Source organism: Apteryx mantelli, chromosome 8 (genome assembly GCF_036417845.1).
Source record: "Apteryx mantelli isolate bAptMan1 chromosome 8, bAptMan1.hap1, whole genome shotgun sequence".
Classification (NCBI taxonomy): domain Eukaryota; kingdom Metazoa; phylum Chordata; class Aves; order Apterygiformes; family Apterygidae; genus Apteryx; species Apteryx mantelli.
The window spans coordinates 29,901,516-29,919,463 of record NC_089985.1 but is presented as its reverse complement, the minus strand read 5'-3'; the positions used below and the strand labels follow the sequence as shown (position 1 = coordinate 29,919,463).

General features: G+C 57.5%; 2 protein-coding genes across 6 annotated transcripts; both read right to left on the bottom strand.

Annotated features, from left to right (window-relative positions):
* Window positions 1–3,197: 3,197 nt before the first annotated feature.
* Window positions 3,198–9,193, bottom strand: CDC20 (cell division cycle 20). Of its 3 annotated transcripts, none has more exons than XM_067301050.1 (11): window positions 9,152–9,193; window positions 8,713–8,915; window positions 7,964–8,109; window positions 7,108–7,204; window positions 6,536–6,664; window positions 5,868–6,064; window positions 5,052–5,146; window positions 4,463–4,694; window positions 4,110–4,235; window positions 3,831–3,948; window positions 3,198–3,458 (listed from the first exon to the last, which is right to left on the bottom strand). In XM_067301050.1, exons 2-11 carry the CDS (start codon window positions 8,909–8,911, stop codon window positions 3,280–3,282), a joined length of 1,518 nt encoding a protein of 505 aa, XP_067157151.1. In that variant the 5' UTR covers window positions 8,912–8,915; window positions 9,152–9,193; the 3' UTR covers window positions 3,198–3,279. The 3 variants fall into 3 exon arrangements, with proteins under 3 accessions (XP_067157151.1, XP_067157153.1, XP_067157152.1); XM_067301052.1 differs by lacking the exon at window positions 9,152–9,193 and adding an exon at window positions 9,121–9,133; XM_067301051.1 differs by lacking the exon at window positions 9,152–9,193 and having other exon boundaries at window positions 8,713–8,957.
* A 381-nt stretch (window positions 9,194–9,574) lies between these two features.
* MPL (MPL proto-oncogene, thrombopoietin receptor) lies at window positions 9,575–17,283 on the bottom strand. Of its 3 annotated transcripts, none has more exons than XM_067301046.1 (13): window positions 16,484–17,283; window positions 15,985–16,143; window positions 13,611–13,749; window positions 13,072–13,247; window positions 12,497–12,762; window positions 12,266–12,422; window positions 11,926–12,055; window positions 11,361–11,533; window positions 11,116–11,258; window positions 10,774–10,933; window positions 10,515–10,602; window positions 10,265–10,352; window positions 9,575–9,909 (listed from the first exon to the last, which is right to left on the bottom strand). In XM_067301046.1, the coding sequence occupies exons 1-13, from the start codon at window positions 16,752–16,754 to the stop codon at window positions 9,622–9,624; spliced, it is 2,238 nt and encodes a 745-aa protein (XP_067157147.1). In that variant the 5' UTR covers window positions 16,755–17,283; the 3' UTR covers window positions 9,575–9,621. The 3 variants fall into 3 exon arrangements, with proteins under 3 accessions (XP_067157147.1, XP_067157148.1, XP_067157150.1); XM_067301047.1 differs by having other exon boundaries at window positions 10,265–10,349; XM_067301049.1 differs by lacking the exon at window positions 15,985–16,143 and having other exon boundaries at window positions 16,484–16,588.
* Between the last annotated feature and the right edge of the window lie 665 nt (window positions 17,284–17,948).

Genomic DNA, 17,948 nt, shown 5'->3' with positions numbered 1-17,948 from the left:
AATCCTGCTAAGGCAGTGCATCTTCCTCAGCTGGGCTCTGCTCCTCTCTACCAGCTGAGATGGTCTTGTTTCCTCTTGGGGCTGCCAGGGTTGTGATGCTGCCTTTCCTGTGTGTCTCTGGCCCTGTCAAGCATGGAGGCCAGGCCTAGGTGCTGATTTAAACCTGGGAAGAGGGGCAGGTAGTCAGCTGGGACAGTTGTGGCTAGGAGAAGTGTAGTAGCCCAGCAGGGCTCCACTTTCATTGAGGGCTTGGTGTTGGTATGAGAGGGCTTTACTGGAAACAGCCCAACAGCTGGACTTGGTGGGAAGAGAAAGTTCTGCTACTCCTGCCTGAGCCACCATGCACCACAGAGGGGGGGGATGCCAAGCTCTGAAACATAGAAAATACCCCCCCCCCCCTTCAAGCATACTAAACTTTTGCTACTACTATGCTTAACTGCACACAGGCTCTCACCCTATTTTACAGGCTTCATTGCTCCTGAACGGATGAAGTCCTGATGCTGGGTCAGGTTTCAGCTCCATGTATGCTTTCTCTCCCAGTTGTTGCTGCTCCTCCCTGTGCAAGGACTGTTGAGAGTTTGTTCTAGTCTCTGATTTGGTGTGTAATGTTAATTCAGTGCTCACAAGTCACTGCTTCAGGAGCTGTAGGAGACAGTCTAGCTGTGACCGAGCTCTTTGCTGCTTAGTCTCTTCCCTGCTGTCTTTGCTCTTGCCCAAAATAGTAACAGTACTTTAAACTACTTAGGCTTGGCATTCTGAAAGGGGGGTTGTTCCTGACATGTGCTCTGCTCTCCCTTCCTCCAATTGTCCCTGTTAGCTATGATCTTCCTGTGGGCCAGCTGTGCGCCCAAGTAATTTATACCCTGTCATGGTCTGTTTAGGCTGCTTGCTCCAAACTGATTTCACACCTTATATGGCAGCATTTCCTGAGCTTGCTTGGTCAGAGTCTGGCTCCTTCCTCTGTTCCTCCTCTTGGTTCAGGACACTAGGACCAGAATGTGACCAGAGACAGAGTGCTGTAATAGCATCACCTTCCAGTAATGCTCAGAGGGCTTTGAAGAGGTGTGTAAAGCAAAGTTGCTGGGGGGTGGGTATGTGCTAAGGACAGAGGCAAGACGGGCTGTATCTGAAAAAGATAAACTGCTATTGTACTGGACTACATGGAAAAACTACACCAGCTTTCAGGCATGCAAAGCCTCTCTTCCAGGGTCAGGAACAGTTGACGAGCCAGGCTGAGTACTGGAAGCCTTAATCAGGTGTGGGGACACAGGACGCATCTGCTTTAAGTAACACCAGTATTAGGGCTGCATGGGGCAGGGGCTCCTACAACTGCAGCTCAGCTCTGGGGAAGGGTCAAGCCTTGTGTGCAGGTTCCTGTTCCCTGCCTGGATCCAGTTGCTGTTCTGGGATTTGCTTCTGAAGAGGAAGGACAGACCTGCCTCTTTTTGCTTTCTTCCAGGTGGCCAAGTACAGGTGGACTAGCAGCCCCATTGGGATGGTGCCTGGCTCCCCTGCCACAGGCTGTGCTCCTCCTCCTGCCTCCATCCCTTTCTCCTGCGGGTGCTGTGAAACTGTGTGCACCCCCATGCCCCCATATCTGCATTAGGCCTGTGGGACTGCTTTGGTGGGTGCAGCAGGGTGTACCAGCTAGCCTCAGCACAGCACAGATCAATACCAGCTCTAGGTGCTCACCTTTGAGGCTCTAGCCAGCTTAAACACCAGGAGCCAAAGCACAAGCCTGGTGCTGGGTACAGTGTGGTACTGTGCTAAGGGGAAGGTGGAAGTGGTTAATAATCCAAAGCACAGGCTTTGTAGAGCAGCTTTGTACAGGCCAGGGTGCTGATCAGAGCTGTACAGCTCCCCAGGCTTCCCCAACTGCCCCTGGTTGTGCTGGAGTGGGTGTAGTGTGCCCTGGTGCAGTTGTGTTCAAGCTAAAGGACAGGCTCAATGGGTCTATTGCAGCCCCAGACACCATGGCTCCAACATGCAGAGCAGGATGGCAGTGTCCTGGCTTTGGCCAGGCTGGCTCTTACCCAAGTCAAAGAAAAGTTTTGACTGCCTGTACCTGCCTCTGCCAGAGCACCAGCATAGCTAAGCCTGAGATAACCCATTTCTCAAGTGCTGGAGAATCAAGCTCTACCACCCACCAGCTGAGGCAGTTCCTGCCACAACAGGGTCCCTACTGCTGCACCCCCACCAGCCTGCTTCCCTGTGCACAGCCTCAGCTTGGCACTAGGGCTTCTCCCCCCACAGCAGGGAGGACAAGGAGGTGATCAGGGTTGCTTTAAGGATGGATAACTAAGGTGAGTGCACTGTGTTGCAGTTGCTCTGCCCCCTGGGGTGCTGGCTAGCATAACTACCAAGCTGGATGTGACAATGCAGCCTAACACCTTCCATTTTTGCATCAAGCTTTATACTTACTGGTTCCTAGCTATTGCCACCCTCTTCCTCAGCCCTTTCCCAGGCTTAGGGGATGCTGGGACTAGGTACTACTACCTCCTTCTGCCCCCACCACTCTGAGCAAGGCAGCACATGGGCTGGGGGGCTGGAAGAGCTTTGACAGTCTGTTAGGAACAGAAGGCTAGAAGCTTTCTCAGGCCATAACCATTTCTAAATGAAACCAAGAAGAGTGACAGTAGTGGCCCTGTTTATTGTCTTGCTTATTAACATTCCTGTTTTTCTTACCAGAGCCAGGACACCAGAACTGATATCTAACCCCTGAAGGCCAGGCTTCTTCAGAGCTTCTGGTTTGAGAAAGATTAGATATACCAGGAAAACCCAGGTTTCTTGGTATAGCTTTGCTAAAGGAATAGCTGAGTAGGGAACTATAATCAGCTTCCTCGTAAGAGCAGTTACTGCTGCAAACAGAGCCCAGACTTGGGTGTCTTTCAGTGCTGCTGGTTCCTCATGCGGGGTAGGGGCAAGCCACAGCTCTTCAGGTAGGGCTGCACTTATAGTCAGCATGAACATCCTGGCACATGACAGACCTCTCCTACCTGAGACAGAAGTACTTCTGTCAACATAGCATCCTTCCTTTCCCAGGACCAAGAAGCTGTGCTAGGCTCAGTCTGCCTGCAAGCTGGTCTTAAAAAACAAGAAAGCTCCACCACTTGCCCAAATCCCAGCCCTTTAAGAAGAGTTGCTTGGTACTATAGGCCCTGGCCATTTCTTCTGTTAAACACCATTAAAAAAAAAAATCAAACTGAAGATGTTTATTAACACTTAAAATACTGTACAGTATAGGCCCATTTCCCCCCTCCCCCCAGCTGCACTGTGCACTCATCGTATGCCCTGGTGAATGATGCTGCTTTTGGCACTGCTTGCCTTCTCTTTTTCCTTCTTCTTAATGGGGTCCATCTCAAAACAGCGCCAGAGCCGCAGAGTTTCATCAGCAGCTGCTGATGCCACTGTTGAGCCATCTGGACTCATGGTCAGATTCAGGACTCTGGCTGTGTGACCTGAGGAGGAGTTGTGCAGTCAGGGCTGGGCTGATGGCCCCATGCCCTGCTCACTCCCTTTGGTTCTACAACAGTTGCATTCACCCCATGTTTTGCTGCTACCTGCCCACATGAGCCCCACCAGCCCCCTGGAGCTTGCACAGCTGTCCCCACACCCTGCCAAGGCAGCATAGGTTCACACCCTAGGCATTCATTTGGAGCACCAGACTTTCTTCAGCATCCCACAGAGATGCCTCCCTCTAGCAGCATTCCCCTGGACACTATTCTGCATCACTGATACTCTAGGCAAGGCCTCAGAAATCTGCTCAAACCAAAGATCACATCAGCCTTTAATATATGGCAGCCTTTCCCTAGACAAAGGGCCCAACCTACCTCGAAGCTCAGTGACCTTGGCCATCGTTGGATACTTCCATACCACCAGCTGGTTCTGCGCAAAGCCATGGCCTGAAATGAACTCCTTGTAATTTGTTGACCACAGAATAGAGCAAACCTGGGAAAAGGCAGTAATGCAGGTAAGAGGCAAGCTGCTCATGCAGACACTCATCACCCAGAGGCAAGCCTTTATGATTCCTTCCTTTCCCATTCCCCCAGACCTCAGGAGCCAGCAGCTCTGTACAGATGTTTGACACTGAGCTGGTATTTATGCCTCACCTGAGAATGGGCATCGACAGCACTGAGGCAGGTGCCAGAACACACATTCCAAATCCGGATGTGTCTGTCGCTAGTCCCACCTCCTGTGGCTAGAACATTTGACTGCCACGGACACCAGGCCACAGCCTGCAAGAAAAGTGTTAATTCTAAGACATGCCAGAGGCAATCTGCTCCCTACTGCACCTTCAAGAGCCCAAGCCACCACAGCACCAGGGCAGCCTCTCTGCACACAGCAGTCTCCCTCTAGGGTGCAGAGAGGTACAGCAAATCTTCTAGCAGCACACCAAGTACATCATGTCTGTCTTGTATACAAACATATGCCCATACCTCACCCACAGCAGCCATACACTCACCTTGACAGCACCCTGGTGCTGAGTGAAGGTCTGTACAGGAGCAAAGTCCGCACTATCCCCTTGGGTACACGGCCAGATATTCACCAGGTTGTCATTGCCCCCACTGGCCAGGTAGCGTCCATCTAATGACCACTTGAGTCCACAAACCTCTTGTGTGTGGCCAGCAAGCGTGGCCACATGGTGCTCAGCCACTCTGACATCATGGTGGTGGATATGGCCAGTCCGTGCCCCGCTGAAGAGAGAAGGTAGGTTTGCAGGGTCAGGTGGGCACGTTTTCACTACAAGCCATCTTTGTGCTTGTGTGTTGCTAGACTGCCTTAGCCACTGCTGGATTTCAGCCAGCGTTACCAGCATCACTGGGCTGTTGACATGAGTTGGCAGGGCAGCCACAGGATTAGCAACTTCAGCACAAAGGGCAAGGGAAAAGAGAGCCCTTCTACCCATGGTCCCAATGGAATGGGATGAAAAGGAATCCCAAGCCAGGCCAGAAGCTCCTTCCAAGCCATCCCTAACCCACACTGCGTGGATCTAAGATAGGAATCTGCAACAGTTGGACATGCCATTCACCCCCACACACCTATAATCTTACCTGGAGAGGATGTAGCTGTTCCAGCTCAGGGACCCCACACGTGAAGAATGACTGATCATGTTTCGGAGACGTTTCTGCTGCTGTATGTCCCATAGCTAGAGAGACAGAGCACTAAGTTCTCCAGTGTACCAGAAAACCCAGCCAATAGCACCCTCATCTTTGCCCAGGGAACTTTACTGCACAGGCTTTGGCATTCAACCTTTTCAGTGTGGGAACAGATATAAACTTGTACCTCATGCCTACAGAACAAAAAGTAAATCCAGATGCTGGAGAACCCCAAAGCCAAACACTGCCTGCTGCTGCCATTAGTCACTGCCCAGAAGCCTGGCCACAGCTGGATGCAGACTCCCTGCTAGGCTTTGCATCCTCACTTGCCAGGGGTACAACCACTGGTAGACAAGACTGCAGAGAAGAATCCCACTGCAGTGAAAGCCACAGACAGCCTACTGGAGAGTAGCAGCAGATGGCAAAGACATGAACAGCTACTTTGAATTTGTGCCACTTCCTGCTGACATGACTATGAGGATTCCTTCAGATAATACCTGTTATCTGACATGGCAGAGCACATTGTCCTCCGAGATGTTCTGTGCATTTCTCTATCACAGGTCACCCATTTCACTTGGCAATTCCCCATCAAGGCCAGCAACTCACTGCTTAACTGGAGTAAGGCCCACACACACCCAACACCCCTCCCACCTGTGGGGCGAAGACAAGTCAGAGTGCACTGTATCCTTTTGGTGCTAGTCAAGACTTTGTCCAAGGTCCACATCTTCAGCAATTCCTAGACAACACCTCTAGTTTTATTCCTACACTCACCTGGACCTCAGCATTACTTGTGCCAACAGCAAGATAGTTTCCTTCTTTAATCCATGACACAGAAGAAACATAATCATCTGGATGCTCCATCTGCAGCAGCTGGATGATCTCCCCAGAAGAATAATTCCACAGATACACAGAGTTGTCCAGAGCCACTGCCAGGAAGTTCTGAGAGCTCCAGTCAATGAGATTCAGATCTACAATTTGGAAGACCAATGCAGGACACACTGTGCTTTGCTGGAGAGCCCTGCCCACACCTCAGCACAGCACTGCAGCCAAAAACTTTCACCCAGTGCTGATACCACATCTTCCACCTAAGCCAGTTGTGTGTGTGTGCAGTTAAGGGGCAGCCTCCTGGAAGTCACTGTGCCCAGCTAGCAGGCTCAGATAGCCCTGATCCAAATCACTTGCATGGCACTCTGGACCACTGTTCCTATAAAGGCTACACAGGGACACTCCAGAAGTGGTCAATGCCAGCCTGGATGCATAAGACACCAAATCAGCCAAGTTAGCTCCAGTTCTTAGAACCACACTGTCCTAATTACTGGAAAAAATATGTAGCTGGTCTAGCCTCTCAACAAGAGAGCAAGAGGAAGCAACAGACACCTCCCAGTGATACTCCAGTGCAGAATGATCTTAATGCCCACTCACCATTGCAGCCTACTTACAATAGTCATTGCGAATTTCCGGTGCATCAAGGATTCGGTCTGGCATTGAGGGAATGTATCTACCATTCTTCCTGCTGGACCCAGGTGTGGTCTTCTGACTGTAGAGCACTTTCAGGTTATTCTGATAGCCTGTGTGCAGAGGAACAGCTTTGTTATCTTAAGTTACAGTTTCCTCCTGGCTGATCACTGCTCACCCAACTAGTAGACCCTTCCAATGAAAGTTAAATCCCAATCAGAGGGAAGAGTTTGGTTTTCTGTATCCCACCATGTTTAAAAACAGTTAACTACAAAGTGTGCAGCAGAGTTTGAGGCCTTTACAGACATCATGAAGATTTGCCATATGCAGTGCAAGTTAGCAACTGGCAGTCACTGCTCAATTTTTGTAAAGTATTTCAGCATAGCTGTTTTGCCGGATCTCCAACTTCAGAAAAGCTAGAAGGGAAACTCCAGTGTGCAAGAGCTCTGAGAAAGTCAGTTGTTCTCTCCCATGTCCAAACATAGGGTCTGAGTTACAGTTCCCCTCCCCAAATCTCTCCAGCTGAGTCAACTCACCATCAGACCCTGCATCATACCTTCTGGAGCATTCTGTGGCTTTCCACTAAGGCGAAGGATCTTTGCCTCTTCTACATCAAAACCATTCAGGTTCACTGCCCAGGCTTTCTGTTGCTCCTAGAGACAAACCACCCTCAGCATGACTCATTTGAAATACAAAGCCCATGCTGCACCTCACACAAAACTGCAGCTGGTGGGGCATATACCCAGCCCTCTTCTCCCAGAATCAGAAGGTACATGGCTGTACTGTAGGAGTCAGCTGCACATAGGCAGCTCAGAGTATTTTTTCTTCAGACCTTGGCACTGTGTCCTGCTCACAACATTTTCATACAGAAGAGGGGCAAATTCAACAATTCTCATTGCCAGAGGGGAAGCCACAGCCACAAGGGACCATGTGCTCCATAAACAGATTTCAGAACACAGTGTACACATTCCAGAATAGCTCCCTATGCAGACATTGTCCTAGAATAGCTACCACCAGCAGTTTCACTGTGTACAGGCTCACAGCTTTGTGCCTCTGTAGGCTGCTCAATTTAAAAGCCTCATTAGCCCTTCAAAGTTGAATTTTGCTAGCAGAAGCTGCACAGACTGGAATGGAAGCAGAGATATAAGGAGGCTCTACACTCTTTCCTGTACCTGAGGAAACATCCCCACCAAGCAGCTAGACTCAGCCTGTGTGGCAGCTTGCAGCCATTACAGCTTCCACCACACCCCAGACTCCTGAAGCCCAGAGCTGGAAGCTGTGGTAGCTGGGGCTATTAGCCTCACAAACCCATTTGTTAGACTTTAGTTTGCTTCTCTGGGAAAGGTCAAGAAGGATTAACTATTGCATAATGCTTATTATAACAATCATAATATTGCCAGCATCATGCTCACCTTCTTGGTAGGGGAATCCTCGGCAGGGTCATTCTCTTTGGTTAGGAGAAAATTGGCCATCTCCATCTGCATAGTGCTGCGGTTGGGAATGTAGCGGTCCCCCCCAGCCTTTGTTGGGGTGCTCTGGATTTTGGATCCTGATTTACCTGAATTCACATGCATAAATATTCTCTTACAGCTGTCAGACAGCCTGTATTAGAGCTTTCAAGAGACACAGCAAAACTTGCACTCTAAGAGGCAGTCTACCAGCAATAGACTACATAACATCTACCAGAAAAGCCGCATGATCATAGTAAGACTCATAGCATTGTTGCACATTCTGCACAAGTTACAGATAACTCATATTTCTGGCCTGTATACCTCGCTGTATCCTGGCAGTCCCCAACCCAAGCTCAGTGCCATTAGATATATCCTTGGGTCTAATGCAACAACTCCAGTGCTTCCAGCTAAGCTGAGAATGCTAAAATGCTGTTGCAGCATGCAGAACTGTCAGTATGCACACTCCGACACGTGCCACAACACAGAGCTGGGCCAGCGAGGCACTGCTGTGGGACAGCAGTTCACCCAAACTCAGTGCACAGAGCCCTGCCCACCTCGTGCCCGGGAAGACAAGGCAGGTGGCCCCCGGGAGCCGGGGCACTGTAACCCGCCCGACTAGCGGCTGGACCAGGGCGGCCTGGCAGAGCCTCGGAGCCCCAGTGCCGCCCGGGCGTGCTCCCCCCACCGCGGTCCGGCAGCCTGCTGCTCACCGGGGGTCTTGGACGGCGTCTTGCTGGCGCTGTGGGAGCGGTTGGCCGGCTTCATGGGCGACACGCCGGCGGCGGGACTGGGCCCGGGGGCGCCGCTCTCCTTGGCCTTGCGCTGCCACCGCGCGGGCGGCGCGTTGGGGATCGGCGTGTCCAGCTTCAGCAGCCCGTGCAGGTCCGCCTCGAACACGAACTGCGCCATGGCGCTGCGGGCGGGCGGGCAGCGTCAGCAGGGCCCCGCGCGGGGGCACGGTCCGCGCCGCCGGCCTGATCCGGGCGGGCCCGGGCCGCGCCGGGTCCCCGCCTCGCCCCCGGCTCCCTTTTCCATCAGGGCCCCCTTCCCCTCGGCCTCCCTCAGGGCCCCCCTTCCCCTCGGGCCCCCGCCCCGGGGTGCCGATTCCCCTCCCCCACCGCGGGTGGCCGCCTGTTGCCCCCTCACCACCTGCGCTCTCCGGTTGAGGCTCGTGCAGCCCCGCTCCGCGCCGCATTTAAACCCCGCGCGGCCGCTCCTCCCATTGGTCTCTTCAAACCCAACCGCCGCGCGCTGCCATGGCGACCGCCGCGCGCCGCGTCGCGATTGGCTGCGCCGCGCGGCGAGGCGGGGCTCTGCCCGCTGGGCGGCCCCGAGGCCGGCAGTCGGAGGGTGGCGAGGGGCTGAGGGTGTTTCGCTGTCTTCCGCTTCGCTCCGCTTCCCTGGGAGCCGGTTCCGCGCTGGGCCCGAGCCGCCGGGCACTGCGAACCGGGGCCGCTGGGGGCAGTGTGGGGCGGGGGGGGCAGGGGAAAGGCAGAGGAGATGAGGGGGAGAGCGCGCGAGCGGGCAGGAGCCGCGGGCGCCGCGAAGGAGAGGAGGCCGAGTCCGTCCGCGTCTCGTTTATGGCACAAGCGGGGAGGCGAGGCGCCCGCGGGCCGCGCTCAGGGCGGCCCCCGCGGCTCCCAGCCGCTCATGAGGAGATAGGACTGGTTGGCGATGTCCGTGGTGGGCGCGGGGCGCTCCGCGGAGCCCCAGGGCGGGCCCCGCTTGGCCGGGAGGCCGCCGGGCAGCCTGCCGGCCGCGTACTCCTGCGGGGGGCCGCCGGCCTCCTCCCGCCCCTGCGGCCCCTTGGGCGGCGCGGCCAGCTCTGCGGCCCGCCGGTCCGGCAGCACCTCCAGCAGGCAGGGCAGCACAGCGTCCTCCGGGGGCTGCTTGTAGAAGGCGTTGGCCTGTGGGAGAGAGGGGACGTGGCTGGAGTGGCTCTCGCAGCAGGGGTGCCCCAGGGGAGCCATGTTGGGTCCCTTGAGGTGCCCCAGGGGAGCCATGCTCCAGCTCTGTCCCTGGAGCCAAGCCATTGCCACAGCTGGGCCCTGTGGGCTTGGGGTCCCTGTGGGCAGTCTGGGGGCTCAGGAGCTGTTTCCTGGGCCCTGTGCACTCTTCTCCAGCTCCTAGAGGGAGGCTGGGAAGGTGCTCCTCTGGCTGGGATTGCTGGAGAGGGCTCAGCTGTAGAGCAGAGGGTGTCACAGTGAGGTGTTGGAGCCAAGCCAGCTCACTACCCTGTGAACCCTGCTGCAGCGTCCTCACCTGGCTGTGCTTGCTGCTCTCATTGAGGAAGTTGCCCAGTGCACGGTGCAGGTCTGGGACAGGTGGCCAGAGCTTCTGCTTCACGCTGCTGGGCGGGAGGAAGAGGGGTGTCAAAGGCAAACCCCAGCCCAGGTGTGCCCTGGCCTGGGGAGAGCCCGTGGGATGGGGTGCTCAGGCCTTGTGCTGCACCCACCCCAATGAGGTGCAGGCAGGAGGTGCAGGCAGGAGGTGCATGCGGGTCAGGCCTTACCTATACAGGGAGGGGAAGGTGCACCTCAGGCCCAAGAGCATTCCTGTGAAGAGCAGTGGCACCACCGCAACACTTGGGATGATCCAGCCTGGGTTGGAGGAGGAACACTGAGAAGGCAGAGCTTCCCAGGCCTACAGCCCTGTGCCCCTCACAGCCCTGTCACCCTCTGCCCAGTGCTCCACATCCCATTTCCAACATCCTCAGCCTTCTGCCCTATGGCTCATCCGGCCACAGCCTCCACTCCTGTCCTACCCCTTACCTGCATCAGCCATGGCATCAACCACAACAGGTTTGGACCAGGCGCTCCAGTTGCCCTGATACCATGGCCCACTGGGCTGGGCTCGCACCTGGGCAAGGTAGCGAGCGCCAGGGCGCAGGTCCAGGACTTCTTTCCTGGCTGCCCGTGGGACTTGCAAGACCTACAGGGCAGAGCTGAATTAGAGATGATAGCTGCTGTGGGGCTGCAAAAGGGCAGAGCTAGGACTAGGGTCTGCCTTGCCTCACCCCACGCAGGGGATGAGTACCAGCAGCAGAGGGGGGCCAGGGCTGCTCGGGAGAGTCCCAGCTGTGGCGAGCAGAGGGTGCCTGCCCACCCCATTACCTTCCAGTCGTGGCTATTCTCCACAGAGTAGCGGAGCTGATAAGCCAGCTGCTCCCCCAGCTCCTCTAGGGGTGGCACCCACTGCAGGCTCAGCCGGCCCTGCACCACCGTGGCTTGCAGAAGCTGTGGGGGATCTGTGAGCACTGTGAAGACAAGGACATGTCACTGCCAGGGGACCCTGCTCCCTTGGAGTCTGAAGGGCCTCCCGCCAGCCGGCCATGGGCAGCATCGGTGCTGGGACTCACCAGCCTGGTGCAACCAGAAGGGTTCCCTGAAGTAGCTGAGCGTGGGCCGCGTGTGGGGCCAGGTGACGTTCACCAGGACAGAGATGGCACTGCCAGCCCTGGGCTGAAATGTGCAGGTGTGGGTGCCCTGGGCCCCCACGCTCACTGCCTCACACCGCTGCCATGCTTCTTCCCTGCGGAGGGAGCAGGGAGCACGTCAGCCCCTCGGCCAAAGCCCTGCTGTCCTCACCCTCTGCCAGCCCTGCTTGACTGTGGGGTTCTCTCCTGGAGCAAAGCCACTGCTGTCCCCATCAGGCCAGCACTGCCTCACTTCTCTTGCCCTTGTCCAGGAAAGCCAGGGCAGCCCCAAGTCAGAGAGTCAGCAGGGCCTGGTGTGGCTGTGGGAGGTGCGGTGTGCGTGGGCAGGTGGCATGGTGTGAGGCAGATTGCAGCATGGCAGGGCACAGCTGCGTGAGGCAAGGCACAGTGTGGGGGGCACAATGCCAGACACAGCGCCATGCAAGGCGGCAGTCCCCAGGGTGCACTCCCCCTGCCCATGAGTGCCGCATCCCAGGCATGCCTTTACCTTTTGCCAGCCCTGCTCTGGGGTGCCCGGTAGAAAAGCTCATGGGAGCTGCTGGCATCTGCGGGGTCCCAGCTCCACTCACAGCGCACGTGCTGCAGGTCAGGGGTGGTACAGAGCAGGCCGATGTCTCCTGGGCAGGCAAGAGCACAGGAGCCAAGGCAGGGAGAGGGCTGCTTCTCCTCACCCTGAGCACCTATAGCGCCTGGGTGCTGCACCTCACCCACCCCCAAGCCCGCCAACCATCACTCCCCTGGGGTGTGTGCGCCCTCCCCACTGGGCTCAGCGCTGTGCTTGGTCCAGTGTCTCGTGCAGAGCCCTGGCAGTGGGGACAGCCACTCACCAGAGGAGTGGGGTGTCTCTGCAGCCACTGCCTGGGACCAGGGGCCCCACATGCCATCCATGGAGAGGCCGTCAGGCTTGCTGCGCACCTGGATGTGGTACCTCACCCCAGGCCGCAGGTCCCGAAGTAGCACCCAGCTGTCGGTCTGTACCAGTCCCTGCAGGAGAGGGGTGAGGCTGAGGAGCAGCCATGGCCCCTGAGCCCCTGCCCGGCCCTGGCCCCTGTACATACTTGCCCTGCACCTGGGGAGGCTGCAGCTCCTTCAGGTGTGGGCACCTGGGTGCTGCTGGCCTGGAGGACCAGTGGGTCTCCAGTGTGCTGCCCACTGGGGTCCAGTGTTACGCTGCAGGGTGCCTCCCCAGAGCCCTCCATGCAGTAACGGACCTCGTAGAGGAAGAAGTTCAGGTAGTCCTCGAGTGGGGGCTGCCAGGTGACCCACAGCTGCCCTGCCACCCCAGTCCAGGTGGCTGTGATGTTCCTCGGTGGAGCAATGAGACCTGCAAGGAAGATGCCAGAGTGTTGGCCCTCCTACAGCAGCCCCTGCACAGGCATGGCCCCGCTGGGTTGTGCTGAGGAGCTGGAGGAGACCCTGCTGTCACCCCAGGTGCAGGACCCAGGGTATTGCCAGCTCCTGCAGGGACTGCTGCAGGCTGGCGCCATGTGGGGCTAGTCCGAGCCTGCCCACATCAAGGACTATGATGGGCAGAGGGGCAGGGAGGATGGAGAGTGGAGTCCAAGGAGCATCCTGGAGCCCTGGCCGAGGCCAGCTGCTGCTGTGTGGGTGCTGCACCATGGGAGGAACTCACCCACTGCGTCCACGCTGAGCTCCCGCGAGTACTTGGTCTGGTTGCTGGTGGCATTCACGATGAGGATGAAGAGCTGGCTGAAGAGTCGCACGTCCTGGCTGGGAAACACGCAGACATGCCGCATCCCGCTGGCCCCACGGCTCTGCGTAGAAACTGTGCATGCCTTGGGCACCTCCCTGGAGAACAGAGAGTCAGGGACCCTCCAGCATGTCCTGTCTGGGGGTCCTGCCTGGAGGAGAAGGGTCCTGGGACATGGCATCAAGACCTTAGCAGCCAGAGGTGCCACCAGCTCCTTCTCTGCACCCCAGTCCGTCACAGGGCACCTTCCCAGTGAGACTGAGGCAAGACCTGGGACATCAGCAGTCCCAGCCCTGCCATGGGCATGCAATAAATACTCTGTAGCTTGCAGCAGGCTCTCCAGCCTCTCCTTGCACTTGGGGGATGGCCATGGAGGGCCCCACCTGGCACATGCTGAGACAGACAGGGCACAGCTCCCATGGCACACACTGTGCTGGGGTAGCATCGGCACCACGTCCTACCTGCTATACCAGTAGTAGAAGTGGCACTTCCCGCTCGTGGCCTCTTCCTCCTCCTCTTCATCCCAGAAGCACGTGAGGTCCTCGAAGGAGCGGGAGAAGCAGAGGATGTCCTCAGGCACCTCATCCAGGAGCGCAGCATCTGGGAGGAGAGTGGGCATGAAGGAGCCCCCGGGCACAACCCTGTCCTGCACGTGTACCCCTCCATGTCCCATGCCAGCTCACCCCCGAGGCCCGCCTCTGCAGGGAGCTTGGGGCAGCGTGGCTGTGCCTGCCCCGGGGCCAGGGAGTGGGTGCGAACGTCCTCCTTGCCAGCCACGACACCACAGGAGGGACGTAGCACATGGGCCTGCTTGCCAGTTTGCATGGGGTTCCTGGCTGGTGGCACAGGGCCCCGCTGGCCAGGCCTCACTGCTCCCCCTTCCTCAGCACGTGGGGTCCTTTGGGACAAACAAACATCCCAAAATAGCTCTGCGGTCGGAGTGGGGCTCTGGCCCTGGCCCAGGCTTGGCCAGGCCTGGAGATCAATGGGAAGCACCCCCTGCCCTGCTCGCGCCGGTGATAGCGCTGGCTGCGGAAAGGCGCGCGGAAGTGAGATAAGGAGGAGCAGGCCCCAGGGGAGAGGGAAAGGGCCCTGGGGCTGGCATAGGGGCACACAGGGCAGCTGCCCAAGCCACTCCCCAGCTGCTGTCCTGCGCGCAGGGGCTGCTCGCACCCCATCGGGGGGCAGCTCAGTGAGGTGTGGGCTTCTCCAGCCCACTTGGTGAGTCGCCCTCCCTGTCATCTCAGGGATAAAGCAGAGCAGAGCCTGTGTGGGACACCTCAGCAGGCAGCATTGCACCCAGCAGGACCTCCCTCCTGAGCCCCAGTCACTCTGCTGGCATGCCAGGGCCTGTCCCTATTGGCATGGAGAAGGGGACAGCCCTGCGGGACGCAGACATGTCATGCAGGGAATAGAGCTGATGCGGCCTGCCTCACTGCTTCCCCATCACCACTCCAGCATCCTCCTTCTCTCTCATGGCTTCTGGCCTGGGGTCTGCCCCAGCCTTCCTCCTCTCAGGAAATGCCCCATTCCCCCCAGGAGCTGCCCTCAGCTGGAGGACACCACAACAAGCTGTGTGCCGTCGCCTGGCCTGCTCCATGTGCTGAGTGTGCCCTTTCTCTGCTCTGGAGCCCCCTGCGCAGCCCTGCAGCTGGCTGTGCCACCACGAGACGAAGGGAGTGAGCACAAGAGCAAGGACAGTCCCTGATGTCCTTGCCACTCTCCCAGTGTCCCCCTGCTCCCCCTTGCCCTGACCCCCCAGCCCCGTTCCTCCCTTCCTGGCCCAGCATTGCCTTCCTCCCTCGCTGCAGACCACAGCCTCCTTGCTGTAATTCTCCCTCCTGCCCTGCTCTTCCCTTTCCACACCCTCCTGCCCCATCCTGCCCTGCCCAGCCAGGCACCCTGCGTCTTGTGCCAGCACCAGGCCTTTCCTGGCCATGACGGGCTGTGCTGGGGGGTGGGGGACTTGCTTCCCTCTGCTCGTGCTCCATCCCACGGTACTGGTGGGAGCTCCTGCCAGTCCTATGGAGCAACTCCGCTCAATGCTGGCAATTTCCTTCAACAAAACTCGCTGTACAGTAGGGCAATCCATGTGAATGATGCTTAGACATAACGCTGTTCAGCCAGCAGCGGTCTAAGGGCAAAATGACCCTGCCGAGGCCATGAGCAGAGGGAGGATGAGCCCTGTCCTTTCTCCCACCCCTGCCCCAGGCTGCTGTGGTGTCCAAGTCCAGTTCTCTTGCTCAGCTTCCTACAGCCATGGTGGGCAGCCAGGACAGGCCAGGGGCTGCGGTTGCTCGCAGGGGAGGCACTGCTCCTAAGGGCGTAACTTAAAACAGCAGTTTGGGCCAAGTGTCATATTCCTGAGTCTGCTGTAGCAGTCTGGTCAGAGATCATGTGTGGGGTCTGAAAGGATGAGTGCAAGAACAACAGAATTTTGTTCAGTTAATACTTTTTATGGTATTACAGAAAGTCTTAAAAGGTCTAAGGGGGATGGGGTGGGCAGACCCCAGAAAGTGTGGACAGACCTAAAGTATAATGAAGTTGCAAAGCTGTACTGCAAAGCAGCAGTGAGCCAGGCTTGGGACAGCTAAAGACAGAGTTGAAGAAATTCATGTAGACAGTAAGGTCACATCAGGCCAATAGCTCTCAAAGCTGCTACGTGCTGCAAGGCTGGCACGTGGGTGCTGGGATTAGCTGGGCAGGTGCCTCTGTGTCACCCATGGTCTAGAGTTGTGCCTTCAGATTTTTAGTTTGAATTTTATTCAAACCTTGTCATTATAACACCAAGAGCCTTGGCTTGGCTTGAATGAACAAAGAGCTCCTTTCTGTTACCTGCATGGGGCAGGGAGCAGCGTGACTCCAAGAGAGCCCGCAGGGCTGGGAGCCAGGCCTGGGGCTGTGTGCTGCCATTCGCAAGGGCTGCTCTGGGGCTGCCTGGTCCTTCCTGCAGGCAGCAGGGACCCCCCCTTCCTCCAGGCACACCGGGTTGTCCTGTGGGTGAGATCAGGACTCCATCGCCCACCCCAAGTGCCCACCCCAGCTCACCCTCTTTGCTCCCACCCAGGGGCCACGAGCACCCCACAGACCCCCTTTCACCCTGACCCTCGTGCCTGGCCATCTGCACAGCTGCAGTCCCACTCACATCCCTCAAAACCTTTCCATCAGGTGCCAGGCCGCTCTCTGCGCTCTCTGCAGTGCAGGGAGGAGCAGGGGCCCTAACCCTGCACATACCCCGCTGCTCTTGGGGTGCTCACTGCTCCATCCACAGGCACAGCACGCCACATCCCTCTGGCTCATCCTTTGCAGAAGAAAACAAGCCCCTAGGACCTACCTTCAGATGTCACCGGCTCAGGGGGCAAAGCTGGGCTGAGGAGGCTGAGCAGGACCTCTGCAAGCAGGGAGAGAAGCCACCCCTGGTGCAGCCAGGTGGCCATCCCTGCCCCGCGTGGAGCTGCCCCGGGGCATGGGGCAGCGCGTGCCCCAGCTCTGCTCTTTCCAGTACCCTGACTTGCTGTTGGAGCTCCTACAGGCGATACCTTTATCTGGGAAGTGTCAACTTTGCTGCTCAGGAAGCCTGGCTGAAAGGCTCCCTCCGCCCCCATCGCCGGCACTTCCCCGTGCCTGAAACCACCGCGCTGCGGCCTCTCCGCCAGCCGCAGTGCCAAGAGAGACTGCTCCTATCAGATAGGCAGCACGTCCTGCCCTTGTGGCTACCGGGCACACTGGGAGGCTGGAATAGGAAGAAAAACAACCCCCCAAGAAATGAGTGAGGCCCCCGTTTGGGGCACATGCAGGCGGCCAGGGCCACGTGCCCTGCGCTGCCCCTGCTCCCACCAGCACGCAGGGACCATGGGGCGAGGGAGGTCTGTGTCGTTCCACCCCGCACTGCCCTTTGCAGGGCCCTGGCGCTGCTGAGGCAGGTCTGCTCCGCACAGACTGGCAGCACCATCCCTGGGGCTTTCCCAGGACGAGGGGTACAGTCATTGGGAGTATTGGCAGGGCCTGCACGGACACTCATGGTGCCATAGCACATGCAGGGATTGGGATGCCATGGCCCTTATGCCACACCACAACTGCAAGAGCTGCAGTCATGCTTGAAGCACCTGGGCAGAGCCCCAGAGCTCCTCTCTACTCCCCCAGACCAACCCTGCATCTGCTCCCAAAGCCAAAAGTAGCCCTTAGAAAGGGAGGGAAGAGGAGCCTCCACCTCGGACTTGCAGTACAGACACCCCCAACATACACACACACACACACGCACATGCAGAGCATTGGCTACATGCATGTGACACAAATGCAGGACCACAGTAGGGTCCCACAAAGCCACTCTTCTTTGTGCCCATCTGGCACCACAACAGGGTGCTGTGCAGCCAGGCCACAGCAGGGAGAGGCCACGGCTGGATCGGAGGGGTATTTGACCCACTGTCGGCTGTGGTGCAGGACCGCAGTGTCCCTGGGGAGCACCATCCAGGGCTCGGGGACTGCCACCTCACCAGTGTTCGCACACACCTCCCCACTGCGCTGCAGGGGTGGGCTTGCTGCCTTCTGACCCTGCAGCAGCAGGTGACAGCACCACCAGCCCCAGGGCACAGAGAGGAGAGGAGGAACAGCCAACACCAATTTGTCATGGTCAAATTTTGTCAAACCAATCCCACTTCCTTCTCCATCCGGCTAATGGGCTCTGCAGTCAGAGAAGCAAGAAGCATAACCTTTGTTTCAGCGAGGCCAGCGGTGCTGCCTCACACACCATTCCCCGCAGTGGCCTTGGCTCTGCAAGGTGCAAGGCCAGCGGCACATGT